This window comes from Suncus etruscus, chromosome 17, assembly GCF_024139225.1.
Source record: "Suncus etruscus isolate mSunEtr1 chromosome 17, mSunEtr1.pri.cur, whole genome shotgun sequence".
Classification (NCBI taxonomy): domain Eukaryota; kingdom Metazoa; phylum Chordata; class Mammalia; order Eulipotyphla; family Soricidae; genus Suncus; species Suncus etruscus.
The window spans coordinates 37,465,191-37,488,543 of record NC_064864.1 but is presented as its reverse complement, the minus strand read 5'-3'; the positions used below and the strand labels follow the sequence as shown (position 1 = coordinate 37,488,543).

The 23,353-nt window shown below is 41.2% G+C and overlaps 1 protein-coding gene across 1 annotated transcript in view; it reads left to right on the top strand.

The window, feature by feature from the left end:
• The window catches only part of MYOF (myoferlin), a 182,985-nt gene that overhangs the window by 138,423 nt on the left and 21,209 nt on the right, over window positions 1-23,353 (top strand). Inside the window, exons 37-46 of the mRNA XM_049764380.1 lie at window positions 1,327-1,492; window positions 3,126-3,202; window positions 7,820-7,831; window positions 9,620-9,718; window positions 11,065-11,190; window positions 13,531-13,686; window positions 14,136-14,227; window positions 18,744-18,914; window positions 19,805-19,953; window positions 21,540-21,679. Coding sequence (XP_049620337.1) covers window positions 1,327-1,492; window positions 3,126-3,202; window positions 7,820-7,831; window positions 9,620-9,718; window positions 11,065-11,190; window positions 13,531-13,686; window positions 14,136-14,227; window positions 18,744-18,914; window positions 19,805-19,953; window positions 21,540-21,679 — 1,188 coding nt within the window. The remainder of the gene's footprint in view (window positions 1-1,326; window positions 1,493-3,125; window positions 3,203-7,819; window positions 7,832-9,619; window positions 9,719-11,064; window positions 11,191-13,530; window positions 13,687-14,135; window positions 14,228-18,743; window positions 18,915-19,804; window positions 19,954-21,539; window positions 21,680-23,353) is intronic.

The window sequence follows — 23,353 nt, the reverse complement described above, 5'->3', positions numbered from 1 at the left end:
TCCTTCCTTCCTTTCTTTCTTCTTTCTTTCTCTTCTTTCTCTATTTTTCTTTCTTTCTATTTCTTTCCTTTTGTTCTTTCTTTATCTCTTTCTATTTCTTTCATTTTGTTCTTTCTTTTGTTCTTTCTCTATTTCAAAAATATTGAAAAATTTTTTCTCAAGGTAAAAAGGTAGAAATAACTTCCCACACTTTCCCCATGACAGTCATTTTCCTAGCCTAAAACTTGCCAACATTAGCTCTGGAGCCACATGGTTTAACTCCTCTCACAGAGAAAACTAACACTATATGGGCTAGGAGAGTACCATAGGGAGCCTCCAACCATGCCACCTATGTTGAAGTGATTCACACCAAAACTCCAGTTCATCCTGTAGCATAGTGCAGGCTGCACACAGATTTTCTGGATATAGCACCAACCTCAACCCAATGAGGCAGGCACTTGCACTTCCCTTACATTTACTTTGAAGGAAACCCAGAAGCTGAGTGGTTTATACCAGAAGACAGACACTGTAAGAAATTAGTGAGAGTTTTGAATTTTGGTCCCTACAACTCCAAAGCCCCTGCTGTATGCACTGACGAGTAAGCCCCATGTGTGGGTGCCTTCCAGAATCCGCAAGTGGCTGCCCCTCAACCTTGTCACCCCAAGCCTTCCCCCATCTCCCAAGTTCTAGCCTTCATCAACAGAAGTGAGGAAGTTTTCTCAGTCCATTAGCTCCAGCTTTGGCCCCTGGGCTCTACAAGAGGATATTCACCTAAAACATGTGTCACATGAAATGAGAGCAGCTCATGATTACTCAGTCCAAAGGTAATGTCACCGCTGCCATTGATCCAGGTAGAACAACCAGGAGGTACCAAGAGAAAATGAGCTTCTCATGTGACACCAATTTCTAGGGCTAAAATAATTCCCAGTTGCAGATATGCCTTTAGGATGGTACATTTTATCTTAATTATTTCTAATTTCTATGTAATTTTAACTCAGTGTTCACCTGTGGTGAGCAAAACCAGGTACTCCTATATGCACATCACACATCATATCTGCTCTTATCAAGGAGGTAACCAGGACACAGGGGAGTGAGAAAAATCCCCTAAGTCTGTGCAGTTCCTATTGGCAATGCCACTGTTTGATCACAAACTTATCTAGAGCTCTTCTCCTTCATACTGTACTTACTGCTTGCCTAGTCAGTAAACTATTGACTATTTATTCAAAGTTTCCTGGACTGGGTTCAGTGGGCAGAAAGAATCTGAATGACAACCTAACAGGAGTTGATTTGCAAAGCTGCCCTTGACAGGTCTGACATATGATGATGCCCACCTCTGTGATTCTCTAGCTTTTGCCCAAAGAGGAGCTGTACATGCCACCATTGGTGATCAAGGTCATTGACCACCGACAGTTTGGAAGGAAGCCGGTTGTCGGCCAATGCACCATTGAGCACCTGGACCGCTTCCGCTGTGACCCATATGCAGGAAAAGAGGACATTGTGCCACGGCTGAAAGGTAAATGCTAGTCCTCTTTAAGGCTTTCCTGCCTGCTGAAATGTCACCCTTGCAAACCTCATCATGGGGAATGTTCACTGTCCAGATTTTGCAGAAGTAACCACTGCATGTTGATAGCACTTTCTGGGTTGTTAGCAATAGAAGAGCTAGACTTAAATTTGGGCCTCATTTCAAAGGTATTGCTGTGAGGATAGGTGTGAAACAATGCTCAAGTTATCACTTTGCAATCTTTTAAAAGACAGTGTTTGATTGCTATTCATGGAGGAAGGGAAAAGCACTTGCTGAGTGTAAATATGTTGCCTTAAGTTACATTAGAAGTAAGTGGTAAGGATTGAACAAATAGTACAGTGGGTAGGGCATTTGCCTTGCACATGTCTGAACAAGTTTGCCATTCCATATATTCCCCCCAAGTCTGCTGGGGTAATCCCTAAATATAGAGCTAGGAGTAAGCCTAGTAAGTTTTTACATATATGTATATATGCATTTACTATGTGTGTATATATATATGTATATACACACACATGAAGATCACATTCTCTCTCAGTATATAAGATCCCAAGCATCATAGTTATATTTGACTCGTGTGGCTCCAGGGATTGAACTCAAAGCCTTAGTCACACATGCAAGGCAGGTGCTTTGCCACTGAGCCAACCAGAGGCCCCACTATTAAAACGTTTAACTTGAAGCATGTGAGTTGTCTTCTTTTGGCCTTGGTTGTCCTAGTTTTCTATCCTTATAATGAGGTTAGCGGTACATATTTTATAAAATATTTAAGAATTAAATTAAAGGCTAACATATGAAAAGGTTTACGCTCACTACCTGGCAAATGACAAGCACTTTAAAAAGTGCATCTTGGGGCTGGAGAGATAGCACAGCGGTAGGGAGTTTGCCTTGCAGGAAGCCAACCCAGGACGAACCTGGGTTCAATTCCCAGCATCCCATACTGTCTTCAAGCCTGCCAGAGGAGATTTCTGAACACAGAACCACAAGTAACCCCTGAGTACACACCGAGTGTAGCCCCAAAACAAAAACAAACAAGCAAACAAAATGCATCTTGCCTTTTTTTCCTTTGCATCTCATATAATTGTCTGAGTGGGTTAAATAGAAAGTTCTTTGTGCCTAACATAGTTTTTATATTTGATCTTTGGGCTCCTTCAGATATAGATCCTCCCTCCTCATTCAGAAAGAGGTCCTCCCACCCTACATATATCCCCCTAAGACATGATTAACACAATTCTTTCTTGTATAATTTCATTTTGTTTGTTTGTTTGTTTCTGAAGAGCAAGGGATCAATACAGGGTCTTATATATGCCAGACATGTATTTTACCACTGATATAATTCTACCACTATTCCAAAAAGGAGCATGGCCTCTGTATAAACATTGGCTAGTTGTTCAAAACGAAAAGAAAGTTAGACAGAGTTTGCTCCAGGTTTTTAAAATGAAACTGTATTTCAAAAAATGTGATAAATCATTTGGTTATTTTCTACTTCGGGAGCTTCTCTGTTGCGTAAGTCTCCTTCAAGAGTTAACGCCACTGTCCACTTTGTGGCTGTTAAACCTGACGTTGGAGTTGCTTGGTCACCACCAGGTTTTTCTAAGTTTCCTAGATGATGGAATTGTTTGTCTTTCAGCCTCTCTTATGTCTACTCTACCCTCCCGGGACATCATTATTGAAATAGAAGACACCAAACCATTACTGACATCCAAGGTAGGTTTTAGAACTAATCATTGAATAATGTTAGTGTTACCATTCAAGTGTTTGAGCAATAGGTGAATTTATTTAATCAACTATCAGTGTAATTTGAATAATAATAAATAATATGTCAATACAAAAAATCCAAATCATATGCCTCAATAGTTATGACACTAGAACCCATTCCTCCATAGGGATCTAGATATCAAAATATGTAAATACCTCCAACAATGGACTCCAATGTGCAGCCAAGTTTGTTTGGACAATCAAAGTAATAGTGTCTTTCACTAGAAAAAGAAATTACAGATTTATAGCCTTATAAAGTGGTAGGTAGCTCGATAGGCTTTTTCTCCATGAAGCAGACATATTGTGGATTTTCAATGACCCTACCATTGTAGAGAAAGCCCAAATATTTCTATTCCCTGAGGTGTTGTAGTGAAGAAACTGTTGGACCTGCTCACTCAGGACCCTATTTAAAAACCATGCTAGTCAATTTTAACAGAAAAAAGGTGGGGGCCAGGAACAGAGATGTGAGCCCAGAAAAAAAGAAAACTTCAAATATCCCTTTGTTTAAGTTGGCATTTATGATCGACTTTCACAGCATGTTTTAATGTGTCGACTGGCCTCAAAATGCACATGATTGCATTTTAATATGTTATGTTCATAAACAGTGATTTAAAAAAATAAACTTCCCACTGCATTAAAATTACTAATTATTGGAACATGTTAAATGTGGCTTCTATGGCTAGCCCTGAGACGCTATGTGTTTCCTTCTGCACTCTGGGAGACCTCCATGATCACAGAATAGCTAAACTATCATAATCACTTTGTAAGTAATCTCAAATAGTTCCATTAAAACAGCAGTCGGGAGAACTTAAGTATAATATACAAATATCCTTTATGCATATTTTCACAACTACCCTGAAAAAAAGGTAGTTTTGGATCCTGCTTATAATATGCCTTTAGCTTTTCTATACCTTACTGTCAATTGGCTCTTATTTATAATTGCTATGTATGCAATAGTCCTAGGCATTAAGGAATCTGAGCAAAAAATGAAACTTATATGTGCTGATGTTCTCACTCATATTTTTGTTTCTTTTCTTTTTTCTTTATAATTTTTTTTGTTTTTTTTTGGGGGGGGGCACACCTGTTTGATGCTCAGGGGTTACTCCTGGCTAAGCGCTCAGAAATTGCCCCTGGCTTGGGGGGACCATATGGGATGCCGGGAGATTGAACTGAGGTCCTTCCTTGGCTAGCGCTTGCAAGACAGACACCTTACCTCTAGCGCCACCTCTCCGGCCCCCTTTATAATTTCTTTATTTAAGCACATTGGTTAGAAAAATGTTCATAGTTGGGTTTCAGTCATAGAATGTATACTACCCTTCACCAGTGCAACTTTCCCGCCGTCAATGTTCCCATTTCTCTTCCATTTCCCCCACACCCTTCCTGTCTTCACTATTAATTGTCATGGTAGTTGTTAGTTCAGTTATTTTTCTAATTGTGCTCACCACTCTTTGTGAGTCCTTCTAGTCCGCATCTCTATTGTCTTTGAGTATCATTACCATACTGTCTTTTATTTTTCTTTGAACCCACATTCATGTCACTCAGCATAATAGCTTCCATGTCCATCCATGTATATCCAAATTTCATGACTTCAAATTTCATGACTAACAGCTACATAGTATTCCATTTTGTAGGTGCACTAAAGGTTCTTTAGCAATTCATTCATCTGCTGTCAGGCTCCTGGGTTGTTTCCTTATTCTGGCTATTATAAATAGTGCTGCAATGAATATAGGAGAGTAGAGGGCATTTTTGTATTGTGTTTTTGTGTTTCTGGGGTATATCCTTAGAAGTGGTTTTGGTAAATCATATGAGAACTCAATTTTCAGTTTGTTGAGAAATATCTATATTGTTTTCCAGAAATGCTGGACTAGATAGCATTCCCACCAGCTCTCACTCATTTCTTATCTGTGGTTAGTAGATGCCTTGACTACTGCTGTACAGTAAGAAGGTTTATTTTACATCATAAATTTAAGTTGCAAGTTGGCGAAAAGGTTGTCAGCCATTTTCACTGTATAGCTCCTGAGGAAGGTATCCTGTATTTTTAAATCTGCTTTTAAAAAACTATCCCATGAGTGTAGACTAAGAAGAAGCATGGTAATTTATGTAAAGTCAAGGGAGTAAAGATGAACCTTAAAAAGCCAATCATTTGCTTACTGATTTCTTATATTACATGTACATGGTGTATAATGCATACATCTATTGTATATGTCTATGTGCAACTGCACATAGACATGCAATACAAATGCATTTAAGTACATGTGATATGTGTGTGATGTACGTCTCCTTCTACTAACTCAATCCAGGCTTTGTAACTGAGTCTATTGATAAAGTGGTCAAATTAATTGCACTGTTGATGGGCACTAGAGACTGTGGCTTTAGGTGAGAGTCTCACAGTCACAGAAACCGATCCGATTATCTTGCACTGACATGGGGGAATTCTTCACAATTGGGCTCAGTACTGCTACGAAAAAAGAAAGAAATATGTTTTTCTGATACATCTGAATGGTAAGTGCCTGCCAGATAACCTGGATGTTCCTACATGGCCATTTCAACAATTACCTTCCAATTCCAGTGCTTAAGCAGTATGTCAACAGCACTCGGCAAAATGGCTTCTCCAACGACCATGCATGTATGTATAAGAAATGCATGAGGCTGCCTGGGAACTTGTCATAGAGACTGGAATTCTATTTCAAAATCAATCTTTCTATTAGTAGATTTTGGAGTGGGAGGTGATCTTTGAACATATTGTGATTGTTAATTTAAAACAATTATTTTAAAACTTTATCATTTGAGGGCCCGGAGAGATAGCACAGCGGCGTTTGCCTTGCAAGCAGCTGATCCAGGACCAAAGGTGGTTGGTTCGAATCCGGTGTCCCATATGGTCCCCCGTGCCTGCCAGGAGCTATTTCTGAGCAGACAGCCAGGAGTAACCCCTGAGCACTGCTGGGTGTGACCCAAAAACCAAAAAAAAAAAAAAAAAAAAAAAACTATCATTTGAAGCAATAAAGCAAATTGCCTCTGTTACTTTTTTTTACATAAACTCTAAAGTAGCAAACATGAAGCAATTCTCCTGAATTCGTCCAAAAATTTAAAATCAACGTCTGTTTTTGAATAATGCTCATAAAACAATTATTTATTTTGAAATCATTTTGAATAGCTGAAATTAGATGCCTATCTGAAAACTCAAAAAATTTTAATTTCGGAATGATTTAGAATGCTCAAGCACTTTTTGGCATAAAAATCCCTTCTCCAAAATCTCAATTTGGCTTTATTAATTTAACCTTTAACTCCACTTTGATATGAATCTAATAGAAAGAATTGTCACATCTGTCTATCTCTCTGCCTTTCTTGGTGATGCTGTATGCTGAAGCAAACACAGTTCAGAGAACACGGAGGTACATGCAGGAGATGCTGTGGGCACTTTCTGCAGGGAATGTTGGTGTTGAGACATGGTCCTCTGCTCATGAAATTCGGATTTCAGAAAGAGGCCTCAGCAGCTATACTTTAAACTGCCCTAGAAGGCAAAGTTGGCTCATGGAAGCTAAACCCAGTGTCATAGTTCTATAAATCCCTCCTCTTCTGGAAATCACCTGAGATCAGGGGTGGAATTTTCTAGAAAACTCAAGTGGAGAGAGGGAGCAATCAGAAATGTGGATTCTTAGATGATTTTAATGAATAGGATGCATTTGGATACTTTAACATAGGCATAAGGATAATCTAAAAAAAGACACTCAAATGCTGATGTAGCAGTAATGCCAGACATGAAAAGGTTGGACAGGAGTTCTTAATGGGATCAGAATTAGAGGATAGAACAATAACACAGTAGGTAGAGGTACTTGCTTGCACAAAGTCAACCCAGGTTCAATTCCTGAACTCCATCATGAGTGATCCCTGTATCCTGTTAGGTGTGACCCTGTAAAATAAAAACAAAAAGGGAGGGGATGAAAATAAAAGTTAAAGGAGATAAAAGATTTGGAGTAGAAAAATGAATAAGCACACACTACACACACATCTAATTTCTATTGTCACACAGCGACATTATCTAATTCCATTTTCACTAAAGTGAGTAACACATCTCCCCCCACCCCTAGTGGGGGCTATGGGAATGACCCAGGGGCCAGCAGCACCTCAGGTAAGATTCATTGGGATAGGTTATGGTAGTGAGCTTTAAGTTTGTTCACTATTAAAAGGTAGGTTTTCAGGGGAGTTCTGAATGTTTTTTTCTTTTTTTTTTTCTGAAAAGAGTCCATTAAGTTACATAAGTCTTGGAATCTCTGATTTAACTCCATTTAAAACATGGGATATGGGATATCTCTGTGCCTTTCATTTTAATGCTGGTCATAACCCTTTTGCACATTTTCAGAGAATAAACCAATAAGGTTTTTATAAGTGTGATATGATTTTAGATCAAATAACTTAAATAATTTCAAAATGTTCACACTAAAAATCAGAACATGATAAATCATTTTTCTTCTCTTTCTCCTCCAAAACAATGACTGTGGCATCTCTGTACCTTGTGACCTATGACATGGTTTGTGCCTGCTTCCTCACCATATTCATGATGAACAGCTAATGGAAAAGGTAACTATTATACCCATTTTATTAAATTTAAGATTTATATATTTTCTGCCTATAGCAAAAATATTTTTAAAACTTAATTAAGGACTTGATGTGTAACCCATGAAGATAAAATAACTGAATGTGTGTGTATTAAAAAAAAAACAGCATTAGGGGCTATAACAATGGCACAGTAGGTAGAGCATTTGTCTTGCATGTGGCCACAGATTCAGATTCACTCCTGGGATCCTATATGGTCCCCCAAGCCTACCAGGAATAATTTCTGAGTAGAGCCAGGAGTAATCCCTGAGTGCCACTGGGTCTGGCCCCAGCCCTCTCCCCAAAGTGGCAGACTTCCTAGACTGAATTGGGGATTGTGTTGTAGTGGACATGTCTTCTACTTTAGTAACATTACTCTTTCCCAAGTACCAAAATAAATAACATGAGGGTATATTGGATCTATTCTTTTTTTCTAGATGTGAGTGGATTATAAATAGTATAGCAGCCTTCCATAAATGACAGCCTTCTGCAGCTTAAAAATGTTCCACTGGGCAGGAGATATATTATGGGGGTTAAGGGACGACCTGTGTATTACTAAGCCCTGTTTTGATCTCTGGCACTGCATATGGTCTCCTAAGCACCACAAGGAGTGGTCCTTGAGCAGCCCCCACTCCTTCACACCAATTTTTAAATGTTCTACAGTGTTTATGGTCTGTTGTGCCTTCTGCCAACCAATAATAGCCTATATAAGCCAGAGGTTATCAGTGAGGGTTGGGGAGAGTTTGGGTGGAGGTTATAAGACTAGATGTCCTGGTCTTACTTCAGGCTAATTGAATCAGAATCTCTAAATCTAGGTTGGGAGTCAGTGATATAAAGGAAATATAATATCACCCTACCTTTGTTTTTCATTTATAATTTTCAAAGCTCTTTCTTCTAATGATCTCATTTATTTCAAAACAATCCTCTGAGGCCAATGGGAACATGTAGTGCTATTATCCCATTCAGTGAATAAAGAAGTTGATGTTCAGAGATGTTAATCAACTTGCCCAAGCTAGTATGGCTTGTACAGTAAGGATATGGATTATAATCTAAAAAATTGAAACTTGATTTAGAACCAGTTTTTCCAACTCTTAGCTTATTGAACTTTAGGGGTTTTTTTGTTTTATTTCATTTTGTTTTGTTTTATGTTTTTGTTTTGTTTTGAGGTCACACCCAATAACTATCAGGGGTTATTCCTGGCTCTGTACTCAGAATGAAAAAATATATTGACCTTTTATTTTATTTGTACACATAAATATTGAGCCAATAAGATAATAGCATAAAAACAGGCAAGTGAATTGATTGTGCTCATAGACATAAAAAAAATTAATTGGGGCCGGAGAGATAGCACAGGGTATTTGCTTTGCAAGCAGCCAACCCAGGACCTAAGGTGGTTGGTTCGAATCCTGGCGTCCCATATGGTCCCCGGTGCCTGCCAAGGGCTATTTCTGAGCAGATAGCCAGGAGTAACCCCTGAGCACCGCTGGGTGTGGCCCAAAAACAAAAACAAAAACAAATTTAACCACTTTAGCTGCAGGCACCAAAGCCAAATACTCATAATTGACCAATAATGACCATTTAACCTCCAATTTCTGAGTCGAAGCATCATAAATACTTTACCCATCGGGAATATAAACAAACATCATATAATTTGACCTGTTCCCGGTTCAGAAGTATCTATTTTTCTTAATTTAATACATATAGTTTTCCTGAATGGATTGGAAATCTATACTACTATCCCCAGAGTTTTCACTTTGATGTGTCTTTCTATAGGAGGAAGAAGTTATGGACTGGTGGAGTAAATTTTATGCTTCCATAGGGGATCATGAAAAATGTGGACAATATTTACAGAAGGGCTATTCCAAACTCAAGGTAACTAGGCTGCTGTGGGCAGGATGACTCCATTCATTTCTGCTGGTCACTAGAAGGTCCATGATGGGTGCTGATGAAAAGAGGCTGGCACCTCTGACCCCCCTAGAGACCTCTCTTGCGGTTTTGGTTTTGCCAGAGCTTCAAATTGAAGAAGAGCTGTTGATGTATGGTTACATGGTGATATTCTGGAATTAGAGGGCATCTATCAGTTGGGACATTAGTAATAGTGTTGACACCACATTAGTTTGTCCAACGATTGTCTACTTTGATCCAAAGCTCCCTAAAGTTCTAGCGCTCTTAAGACAGAATAAATTAATTTTTTTATTCAGTCCATCAGCTAAAAAGCTGATTATCATGTTTCATGTTATTTTTTATTATGTTGCAGCATAAAATCACAACCATGGTCACATGGTAGATAAGGTAGATAAGAAAGGTGGAAAGGTAGATAAGCTCTTGAGAAAGTCAGGCAGGGTATCCATTAGTATTCTAAATTTTCCAGTCCTTCATTCAATATTTCAGACTATAATTCGTTCAAGTAAAAGTAAATATTACAGTTTTTAAAAAAAATGTGTCAAAAGGAAAAATATTCTAAAATAAGGAATCCGTCACAATGATTTACTCTATCAAAATGAAAAAAACTCAGATTATATTTTTGAAGTGAAATGTGTTTTCTTTGGAGGTGCTGAAGAAAGGGAGGGAGAGAATAAATAAGCAAGAGAAAGAGTAGCATGCTTAAGGGAGAGTGAAGGATTCTCCAAAGACAGAAAGAGCCTCCTACATGCCCCAGTATAAAAGAATGAAATTACATAGCTCAAGAAATGATAAAAGGCCAATATGTGCATATAGACACCATATGCAAGTGCTGACAACACAGGTGTGCACAGAAACTCAAATTTTTTCATGTTATTGTCACCACATCTCAGTGAAGCTTAAGAAACACTTTTTACAACAAGAAGTTTTAAGATGATTTAAGAAACACCAGTTTGTAGAGAAACACTAATTTAGGAAAATAATCAAAGAAATCAGATAGGCAGTCCATCCTTCCTCTTTCCCTCCTTTTATGTTATTTTTCTTCCATTTCTCCTTTCTTCTCTTTTTCACCTTCACCCCCAACCTCCTTCTCTTCTAGTTTTTGTTAAAATTTAATTTGCATGCACCCCAAGCAAGTTATAGCAAATGGACATTTCTATCAAATTCTGGATTGTAGAATAAGTGCATTTTTCACTTCTTAAAGTGGTGTGTTTTTCAACAGGTACATGTTCTTATGCCCATTTGGTGTTATCAGTGTTGGAATTCTTACTCCACCTGCATTCGATGAGAAATTAAACATCTATTATGGCTTTCAGGTATATGATTGTGAACTTGAAGATGTAGCAGAATTTGAGGGCCTGACAGACTTCTCGGATACTTTCAAGTTATATCGAGGCAAAGCAGAGGACAATGACGATCCTTCTGTAGTAGGAGAATTTAAAGTGAGTATAATGTGTGTATGTGTGCCCTGCTTAAAATCTACCTTTAATCAGAGAGATGGTACAGGCACTAAAGCATTTGCTTTATTTACTTTAGCAGGGGTCTCTAACTGGTGGCCTGCGGGCCGCAAACGACCCTTGGTACAACATTTTGTGGCCCTGCCCTAGAGGAATCTTTTTTTGTTTTGTTTTGTTTTAGTAGTTTGGGTCACACCCCCCAATGTTCAAGGCTTACTACTGACTTTGCACTCAAGGATCACCCCGACTTTGCATCCTGCGGCCCCCAGGTAAATTAAGTTTGAGACCCCTGCCTAGTTCACTTCCCAGCCCTATCTGGATGTTTTAAGGGTATCTTAAGATGTTAACCAGCAAAGGACAATGAGACAGGGTGAAAAAACATCCTATCTCAGGATGTGCTCAGCCAGTCACTCTTGAATCCTATTGCTTCAGCCTCTCCAAGTCTCTCCTTTCTGTCTCCACTGCCCCCACCCCAGGCTTTTAGCAAGACCATTGACTCAACACTTGATGATGACCCTGCTATCCCTCTCCTCCAGGCCCTAGTCCACTCCACTTGGAACTCACCCTAATTATGGTTCTTGAGTTCTTAAAGGCATCATTGGGTTTCCACCAGATCAAGTCTCAACTCCTTCCCAAGGTGGAGCCAGCCTTTCACAAGTTGCCTGTCTCCCATGCCCCACCATGCCTACTTGGACAACCTCTCCCAAGCCACAAACACACCTTGAACTCTCACAACTTGGAGTCTTGGGACAGGTTCTTCTTCCTTTCTTTATGTCCTTCCTCCCTTCCATGTCTGTGGGCTGTCCAATGTCTCCTCATTCATTTAATCATCAGCTTGGATGTCATGTTCTATGTGAGTAGTTCCCTTCCTGCTTCTGACCCAGTGACTCACACCCATGAAAGGCTCTTACTTGTCTAGATTCTGGCTGCTATTAAAGCACATTCCCAGAAAAGTCTCCGCTTTCCCCATGATCCTTTTTCTCTGTTTACAGCTTTAAAATTTATGGCAGATGGACTCCTACTTCTTAAACTCTTATCAAAAGCAGACTGTGTTCATGGGTCAGAGGATAAAACCCTGCACATGGTCTCATGATGGTTCTCATTATGTCCTCACCCAGCCATCAGTAACCCAAGGGTCAAACCTACTTTATTTCCCTGAAGGCAAGGTTCCTTGAATTCATTTTTGACTTTCACTTCCTGGGGCCTAGGGGGTATTTCCTGAGCCTTTGATGAAAAGATGTCTCTTCAACTGAGATCCAGGCTGTTCTTTCTCCTCTGCTTAAACTACTTTCAAGACTAAGGATATGGCCTCTTCAGCTGGCCTGCTGTTTCCCTCCCAAAAACACTTTGAGCCCCTGCTCCATTGCAGTTCTAGAAGTAGAGTAAAGAACAGGACATCAGTCTCACTCTCAAGAAGTTTGTGGTGGGAGAGATCTTAGGTCATTCGCTTACTTGGGACTGAGACGGTAGAATGAGAAAAGAATGAGGGGCAGTCTAGTGATTTTCTGAGAGAAGTGACGCCTTTCGCCTGAGACTTAAGGAACAAACTGTAGTTTAACTGGAACAACAGTGTTTGGGAGGGTTTCTGTTGTTTGGGCTTTTGTTTTGTTTTGTTTTGTTTGAGGAAAGGAGACTTCCAAGAAATGCCAGCAGGCCCCTTAGCCAACAGGATTTAATGTGAATACCCAAGATGCAATGTGTGGATTCTGTGGGGCTGAAGATTACCCAGGATACTCTGGCTATGCTGAGAGTTTCAGGGTCACATTGAGTGCTTAAGGATCCCCAAACTGCATTGAGGGTCCCTCCATTATGCTTGAGGCACCATGTGGTGCAGAAAAGCAGGAAATGTAACCCTGGGTAAATCCTGGCCTGAGTATACAGCCATACCATCTCCCTGCTCCTGGGGGGAGGCTTGGGACTAAAGCCAGCAGTGGTCAGGGATGCCATGTACTGACTCAAATCCCCTGCATACTAAGCATGTACTCCAGATGATCTCTTTAGTCTAGAGCAGGACAGTGTTTAAAGGAGTTATCTGAAAAAAAAAAAAAAAAAAAAGAAGATAAATTTAGTACTTTATGGTTCTTTAAAAATAACCACATTTCTTCTTATCTTCAAAATATATGTATGCAGTTTCTGTGACCACCTCCTTTGCCATCATATCAGTCCAAGCTACTTCCACCTCTTTGACTGTTTCCCAGTTTCTGCCTTGTCCTTTCTTCTCTCTTGCAGCCTATCACACTAAATAGTAACTATTTTATTATAATTTTATCTTCCTATTGGAAATGGGCAAAAATGGATGAGTTTATCTGTGTATCTCTCTTTTAGGGCTCCTTTAGAATCTACCCACTGTCGGATGACCCCACTGTGCCAGCCCCTCCCAGGCAGTTTCGGGAATTACCTGACAGCATCCCACAGGAATGCACAGTTAGGATTTACATTGTTCGAGGCTTAGCACTCCAGCCCCAGGACAACAATGGCCTGGTAAGAGTTTGGGTGTGGGGCCTTCTCCTGTAGCTAGATAATTACAGTCATCTGCCAGGATAATTGTCATGTTCTTTCTTTTTGGGCGTCTGTTATCTCACTAGGGGAAAGATATTCTATCAAAACAATGTATTCAGGAGAATTGTCCCAACTGGGATTAATCTAAGAGCTTGAGGGGCTTTGAGTCCTCTTTGGGCCTTCTCCTTTTACAGTGACCTCAGAGGACACTTGGTCCTGTGGCTCAACTCTGCCCCACATAGCCTCAACCTTACATTGGCTGTGTGCCACTCTGGGATACATGGCTCAGACCCCTCCTGCAGCCCTGGATGTCATGGCTGTCACCTACTCATCAGATGGGAGAGGGCATGGAGGCACAGTGAGTCTTACTCAGAAATTCACATAAACCTGTATCTCATGATGACATAGCTTCTCTCTGTTTTGACCCACAGTGTGACCCTTATATAAAAATAACCCTGGGGAAAAAAGTCATTGAAGATCGGGACAACTACGTCCCCAACACTCTCAACCCAGTTTTCGGAAGGTACTGCACAGCAAGCAAGGGTTGTCTTCTGTCCTTCATATCTTTAAGGAAAGAGAGAGAGAGTATGAGAGAGAGTGTGTGTGTATGAGAGAGAGAGAGAGAGTGTGTGTGTGTGTGTGTGTGTGAGAGAGAGAGAGAGAGAGAGAGAGAGAGAGAGAGAGAGAGAGAGAGAGAGAGAGAAAATAAAATGTACTATGGACCATACACTATTCCCAGAACTCAAACTATGACTATTAACCTGATCTATAGTCTCATCAGTGGAGCAGGTCTGTTAAGCAGTATACAGGAAAGCAGGAATGAATATCAGGAAAGTTGAAAAGTACCATGAGGAAAGCAAAATCAATCAAGTTGTGTACAACTTATTGAAAGAGATCTGCCTGGAGACATGAGACACAGAGACAGTCATGACAGGGTTACATAGATGCTGGGGTGCCCTGTTTTGAATCTCCAGCAATACATATGGTTGGTCCCCAACCACTTTCAGAGGTTGCCACTGAGCACAGAATTACACAGAGCCCCTAAGCACCTCTAGGTGTGTGCCCTTAACTTGTCCCTTTCCAAAAGAGAGAGAGAGAGAGAGAGAGAGAGAGAGAGAGAGAGAGAGATGATGATGATGATGATGGGGTCATAAAAGCCATGAGTCCCCAAAGTTTCTTGGTTCTTGCCAAGAAGGTTAGGGTAGTGACTTACCTGTAGTGACATGTTGAGTCTCACTGTCAGATCCAGTTTGGGCTCTGTTTTCTGAGTTATTTTGATTGTATCATTTCAAGTTAGTGAAGGAATCATTGACTCTTTATCAAAACTAAGGAGGCAACAAATGAGGAAATCAAAACACCTTTTACCTTCTGTCTTGAAACTGTCTTCTTGAAACTTCGTGACTTCTTCAAGAAGTGAATTCTTCACAGTTGTCACTGTAGGTTGTTTTCAGAGACTGAGACTGATCTCATCTAAACCTTCTCAAGAACCAGGAAAATCTATGTGATCTCTACAAAGACTATATATTGCATCAAGGTTGCTATTAGACGAGCTTTCACTGTGTGCAGGCTCTGTGCTGAGCCATTTAAAGGGCTGACATGGCCTAATTTCATAACAGAAGAAACTGCAGTACAAAAAGAATTGATGCCTGACATACCCAGCTAGTAAGAAGCAGAATCAAGGATTCAGAGCAGGCCAGCCAGTGGTTTCTACACTGCCCCAGGGCAGCTCCAAAAATTTATTGGATTTTTTATCTGTTAAATCTTTTCTCCAGGCAGGGCACAGATTAGAAGTCCCACTTTCAGGCCAGAGAAACAGGGCACTGAGGCTGCTGAGCCCTGTATGAGGACTGTATAAGATAGCCAAGAAGTATTAAGACATTCCTGACTCCACACCCCAGGATTTTCCACCACCTTGGAGTAATGCTTCATAGTTGTGGCAAATCCCTAACCTGGATAAAAATGATCTTTGTACAGAACATTTGTGAAGAGCATCATTTTGCCAGAATCTTGCCCTTGAGAGAGAACATTTTGTCTTTTTCTCCCTTATGACCAGTATTCCAATTTTTTACTTTACCATCCTATCCCTTCTCTTCTTCCTTATGCTTATTCATTGGTATGTGTCCTCACACTTCTTTCTCCCTTTTGTGTGCATGCACGTGCAAACACACACACGTCTTTCATAGTTGATGTGTCATCATTGTGCTGTATCACAATCACATTCACACAACACCTACATCAACATACAGCCACTGCCACAAAGACATACATACAAACACCCGCCTACATATATACTCACATATATACTCAGCATTACACACACATACACCCACACACTCCCACACATACTTACAGATATGCTCACATATTGACATGCTTACACACACTTATATACTTATGAGTGTACACCACCTGCATAGTCACACATGTTCACATACTGATAGATCCACATATATTTTACACACACACACAACTCACATCCACACACACCACACACTCACACATCCATTCTTACACAGCTATACTCACATTTACACTCACGCATCCACAGTTACATACATCCACACAGTTACATAGCATGCAGGCACACAGACTCAGCCACACTCCCATACACACACCTCCATCTGCACTGCACAGCCTGAGGCCATGTGCAAGGCGGGAAGGGAAGTAATCCTCTGGCTAGGCAATCTGATCGTTTTCCTTTTCTTGTGCTGATCCAGCCCTGAGGTCTAGACAGGAAAAGGCATGCAGGGCAGGAAGAAGGGCTCCCAGGGAGATGCAGGGAAGCCAGGAAAGCAGCTTTTAGGGGAGAAAGCCAGCCCTGTCTGAATTGCTCCTCTCAGAGGAGCTAAGTAGAGGCCTAATTAAGTGACAGGAAAAGTCTTGCTTGGAGCCACCCCAGGAGGAAAGGATGCTGTGGGGCTCCCCTCAGCCAATCCTTCTCTGGCGCTGTACACACTCCCCAAGGCAGGAAAGAGGCTTGGGAGCTGTAGAGTTCTCAGCTCTGCAGGTCCTCACACAGCAGAGTTCCAGTCCCTGGTCTAGGTGTTAGGGGGTATTTTTGAGACTTTCAGGGACTCTGGGACTAGAGTTCAGGCAGAAGCACCCTCCCCTCAGTATATTTCCTGTCAGCATCATGCCACCCCTTCCCCATCCTATCACATTCAGCATGATGCATTCCATAGGATGGTCCTTAACCCTCCAAGAATGAAAGGATTCCTTCAGCAAACCCAGACCTGGTATTCAAAGAGAACTCAGAGCCAACTAGGCACAGAGTAACTCATCAAAAGTGGTTCTCAGGGGCCGGAGAGATAGCATGGAGGTAAAGCGTTTGCCTTTCATGCAGGAGGTCATCGGTTCGAATCCCGGCGTCCCATATGGTCCCCCGTGCCTGCCAGGAGCAATTTCTGAGCCTGGAGCCAGGAATAACCCCTGAGCACTGCCGGGTGTGACCCCCCCAAAAAAAAAAAAATTAAAAAAAGTGGTTCTCAACCCTATCTGACCAAAGAGTTCTTTTACTGAAAAGAAAATAGGGCCTATGGCCTGACCCTTGGAATCCAGTCAGGAAATTTTGCGGTTACAGGGCATATGTAGGTATAAGACCTCAGGAGTACTCCAGCCTCAGAAACCTTTTCTTGTATAACTCTCTCCTGCAGGCTCCAGTCTGGTTGTAACACCCTAAAGACATTGCTGGAGTCAACAACCTGAAATTATTTTCCCCAGAGTTCCATTGACATATACTTTTATGCTCTAATACTCAGCTATTGAGGCAAGAATTCAGGGCACACAAATGTGCAAGGAGGAAAGAGGCATCAAACAAGCCTCTCTATTTTTTAATCTAAGTATCTATCTACCTTGGATTCTGGACTGCAGTGAAAATGCATACATAGCCAAATCCATCTAAGCTTACACTGTTCAGTTCTTTCTTGTTGTGATACTAATGTCCAATATTATATTAATAATAATTATAGTGATTATTACAGCTACTGGGATTCAAGCGATATACCACGGCCAGGAATGTAGTTATAGTAAAACCCATGCATTACTGGTATGGGCCCTGGGTTTGATCACAGCACTAAACTCTAGTTGAGTAGGCCCTAAACACTTCCACCACCGCTGCCACAACTATGATGAAAAACTAGCAAACAAATACAAAACAAACAACCAAAAACAAGCTATGCAGGACCAGAGTGATAGTACAGCAGGCAGGGCATTTGCTTTGCACACAGCCAACCAGGCTTGATCCCTGACACCTCAGATGGCCCACCAAGTTCCTTCAGGAATGATCCTTGAACACAGACAAAGAGTAAGCCCTGAGCACAATTAGATGTGGCCCCAAAATAAAACAAGATATATATATACTCATGCAAAATCTTTTCTAAATAATTCTTCACTTGGATAGTATAAGAACAGGGAGGCTAGGTAAGAATATCATCACTTTACAGATGAAATTATTGAGTACAGAGTGCTTAAGTAAATGACCTAGAACTGGAGTAACTTCTCACACTAGTAAGCTGCAGAGCTAGGGAGCAAACTGGGAATTTTCTTTTATTGTGCATGTTTGTTGTTGTTGTTGTTGTTGTTGGGCACCCTCCCAGCAGTGTTCAAAGAGCCCACAGGCCCCTACTAGGACTCTTAGCTAACAGTTCTATACAAGGGTCTCAAGGATGTGATACTGCTGAGGCCAGGAAACAGTGGTCACCCTAAATGTGCTTGGAGACCTCCAGCACTACTCCATCATAGAAAATTCATGCCTTAACAATCTCTTCTCTCTCTTTCTTTCTCTTCTCTCTCTCACTCACTCTCTCTTCAGCCCCCTCCCCAGCTTCTAGGCATGCATGTCATCTCCTTATGTGCATTCTACTTGTTCTAGTCAGACCAGCTTCCTGCACCACCACTACCATCCCACCACCACCACCACCACCCACCCCCCCTGGAGCCAGAGCCCTACTTGGGGATTCTAGGCACAGAGCATTGGGATTTGTGAGAAGTCAGGGGTGGACCGAAAAATGGAGAAGCTAATTATGCATTTGTTTATTTAGAATGTATGAACTGACCTGCTACTTACCTCAAGAAAAAGACCTGAAAATTTCTGTCTATGATTATGATACCTTCACCCGAGATGAAAAAGTGGGAGAAACAACTATCGATCTGGAAAACCGTTTCCTTTCTCGCTTTGGGTCCCACTGTGGCATACCTGAGCAATATTGTGTGTAAGTTGTTCTGGCAATGAAAGTAGATTCCTTTGTTGCATGAATCTACAAAGCTTTGATTGGATACCTTAGGGCCAATAGAATTATTTTAAGAGAATTATGATGTTAACTTTACCCAGCTCCTAGAGGTGCCATTCACATTGTCATTGGTATAAGCCTTTGACCCTGAAGTAGTGCAGTGTTCTGAAGGGATGGTGGAGATAACAGAGTTCAGAGCCAGTTCCTGCATACCACCCCATTTTGTTCTCTGAGCACCCTCCTCCAAAGCCAGGGTCAGGGATGGACAGTGTTTGATAGCAGAAATTATCTGACCTTTAAAAGTAGCAATTCCCCAGATCCATTCCTTTTCTGACATTCCTCTTTCCCAGAGTGGTACATGCCATTTTTATATAGCATCTAATGAGACATGGCTGACAGTGATGGTTTATACATATACAATTATGCTTCTGATAATCTCAAACTCAGGGGTCTGTTGCTTTTTTGTTGGTGGTGGTGTTTTTGGCCCATACCCAGTGGTGTTCAGGGATTACTCCTGGTTCTACAATCAAGGGTCATTCCTGGCAGTGCTTGGAGGACCATATGGGATGCCAGAGATTGAACCCAGATTGGCTGTATACAAGGCAAATTCCCTACCCACTGTGCTATTGCTCCAGCCCCTCACACTCAGTTTTTTGCAGAAAGAAAAATAAAAGGGAAACAATGGAATTGACTGGCACAAAGATGTGGGTCTTAGATCTCTGAAATAGATTTCTAGGTAAAAGTCAAAGTGTGAAGCACATGGTCTTCCCCTTCCATGTAACATGGGAACCCCTAGAAGTATTATGTGCGTGTGACTCTGAAGCAAAGCAGGATTCCTTGCAGTAACTCTAGGTGTGGTGTGTCATTCACAGTTCTGGAATAAATACCTGGCGAGATCAGTCGAGACCCACGCAGTTGCTACAAAATGTAGCTAGATATAAAGGCTTCCCACCGCCCATCCTGAGTGAAGATGGATGTCAAATCAGATACGGGGGACGAGAATACAGTTTGGATGAATTTGGTGAGCATATTGTCAAGAATTGCCAGGCAGAACCATGCATTCTCAGTACTGGGCTTACTTTAGGGGCAGTGAGAAGTGAACAGAGCAATGCCAAAATTACACCACAAGTGGGGCCGGAGAGGTGGCGCTAGAGGTAAGGTGTCTGCCTTGCAAGCGCTAGCCAAGGAAGGATCTCGGTTCAATCCCAAGGAAGGACCGCGGTTCGCGTCCCATATGGTCCCCCCCCAAGCCAGGGGTGATTTCTGAGCACTTAGCCAGGAGTAACCCCTGAGCATCAAACGGGTGTGGCCCAAAAAAAAAAATTATACCACAAGCTCTGCAAGCATGAGCTTCTGACAAAAGCCGTAGAATAACAGATTTACTGTTGTCAAATGCCAAATGGACACATTTTCTTGTCTGTCTTACATTTTTCTTGACATCTTTCAGTCCAGATTTTGGAGCTGTGAACACAATTTTCTAGCAATGAACTAATTTCCATGTAAGTCATTATCAGCTCAAAAGCTCTGAATCATGTAAGAGTTCATCTTCTTACTCTTTTCACTACTCTCCTATGTGTTTCTGACAAGGTTCAGAGATATGAAAAGGCTCATTTAAAAGCGATACTAACTTCACATCTTACTTCTGTCTGAGGTTGGGGTCTTGATCTCTTCTAAATCACCATTTTTAACACTGCCTGTCCTGACACAGAAATAGCTAACTACATGATAGACAAGACTGAAATCAGTTTAATGAACAGAAGAGCTCCGGTGGAATTGTTTTGGAGGGTTGTTGTTGTTGTTGTTTATTTTGTTTGTTTGTTTGAGGTTTCTTTGGGGGAAGGATGATGCTCAGGGTTTACTATCTCTAGCCCATGGGATACCATATTTGAAGGAACATGGGACATTCAGAGGGAATGGCAGTGAGATTGTTCTTCAAGGACACAAAGGATATATAAGAAGGTGGAACTAAGACACAGATGTGAACATTGCTGCAAAGACTTAGGCCCTTCTTTTCTTGACATTCATCAGCTCAAACATCTAAATTTGCTGTTTGCTTCTGCACTAAGAACATCTCAAAGGGTCTAAAAGTAACAGATGCCACTTATTATTTGCATTGCATTCTAGACTAAGTGGTTGTAGGACTCACCAAATTGCAGATAACCTGGGAAACGCTCTGTCCAGCGCCTCTCTCACAAAAGTAACCATGGACCACTCTCATTTACACATTTTTTTTTTTTTTGGTTTTTGGGTCACACCTGGCAGTGCTCAGGGGTTATTCCTGGCTCCAGGCTCAGAAATTGCTCCTGGCAGGCACAGGGGACCATATGGGGCGCCGGGATTCGAACCGATGACCTCCTGCATGAAAGGCAAACGCCTTACCTCCATGCTATCTCTCCGGCCCCTCATTTACACATTTTGGTGTGTTCTGCTATTGATTCTTTTGCTATTGGTGGAGCCTGGTGAAGTAGGGCCCTTGGTCAGAAGCTATTTCTATCAATACCTTCCCAAAGTTTGCATCCTAGCTGATTTGGCAAAGTCTGAGATGAAATCCAAGCCCCCTCATCTATTCTCAATGCCCATTCTTATCTGTACCACTTTTGATTACAGAAGCCAACAAAATTCTGCACCAGCACCTGGGACCCCCTGATGAGCGTCTTGCCCTTCATATCCTCAGGACTCAGGGCCTGGTTCCTGAACATGTGGAAACACGAGTTTTACACAGTACTTTTCAGCCCAACATCTCTCAGGTAAAGACTGCCCACCAGGGCCTGAAGGGCCTGACTAAAACACCTGCCTTACACAAGTTCAAATCCCACGTCTGCCAATGTGCAAATCATGAGCCTAATAACTCTGCACTCTGAGACCCCCAGTGCCACTATCGATTTCTGTCCACATCTTAACAAGTTGTGTGAACACCTTCAACCAGACTGAAAACAAGAGACAAAGAACCTCTTCATCTTTGACAATACAGCACCCACACCCCAATCCCAGTAGCTGTAATAACTGACATGAATCTGTCTTTTTATCTCTTTGGAAAACTTTTAGATATTTAAGAAACAAAAATTATATTCAAATTAACTTCATTTCCAAAGAAAAGTTATTACCACAATTTTCAGGCAATTCACTAAAATCAAAAACAGAATGACTAGCATTCAGGATAGGCTTAAACCAGTCTATCTCCCTATCTCTTCCATTTCATACTATGAGTCTCTTTACTCTGTTCTCTTACTGTGATTCCTTTGTCTATAGAATACTGCAAACAAGGCTAATTTATAACATTGATATTAATTTGTGGAAAGGACCATTGATTTCCAACCAGGCAACTCAGCTGTATCCAGGAGACAGGGACAGGGAAATTGCTCTTAATCAAAGAGTCAAGGAAAAAGCAAGGACACGGTGCTCAAGAGAGCATCTTAAGAACTATGTGGAAGAGATGGGAAAGATCATAAGCTAAGAAATGGCGCCCAGAGAATGAAGAGACACATGGCAAGTGGTAGAACAATCCACAGGGGGGCCCGGAGAGATAGCACAGCGGCGTTTGGCTTGCAAGCAGCTGATCCAGGACCAAAGGTGGTTGGTTCGAATCCCGGTGTCCCATATGGTCCCCCGTGCCTGCCAGGAGCTATTTCTAAGCAGACAGCCAGGAGTAACCCCTGAGCAATGCTGGGTGTGGCCCAAAAACCAAAAAAAAAAAAAAAAAAAAAAAAGAACAATCCACAGGGAAGCTTATTACAGAGGATACTCCAGGCTGCACCAGAAAAGTAAATTTTATTTATTTGATTGTATGGTGGCACTGATGGCTTACTCCTGGCTCTGTGCACAGGGATTGCTAGTGGTACTTAGATTATTGATGGTATTGTGCTCAAGATCTTGGTGGCACTAGGGAGATCTTTTGCAGTTCTGGGCATCTAACAAGGTTAGCAGCATATGAAGCAAGTGCTTTAACTCCCATACTATCTCTCCTGTCACAAAAATATGAATTTTAATAAGAACCAGGAAAAAGTTTTTCTGAATCAGATGGCTAGAAAGTCATACTCTAAGAAATTTTGCTCAAAATTATGTAAGTCCATGAAACAAGCATGCCATTGTCAGCCACTCAGGACCCAGTGAGACCAACACAACATGGTGACCTAGTCTAGCCCCATGAGTAGCTGCAAGGCAAACATGCCCTTCCACAAGCACAGACCTGGTTAGACAGTGCAACAATAACAGCACATTTCTTCTAGTCAATGAACCCCAGCACAACATGTAAAAATCACCACACTGCAAAGGTCACAATGGGGAAACAATGTAGAACCCACCATATACATACATGTAGTATGTATGTGTATATAAACTTATATATAAAAACTTATATATAAGTATACTTATTTATATATAAGTATACATATAGTTAATATGTATATATAGAGTATTAGAGA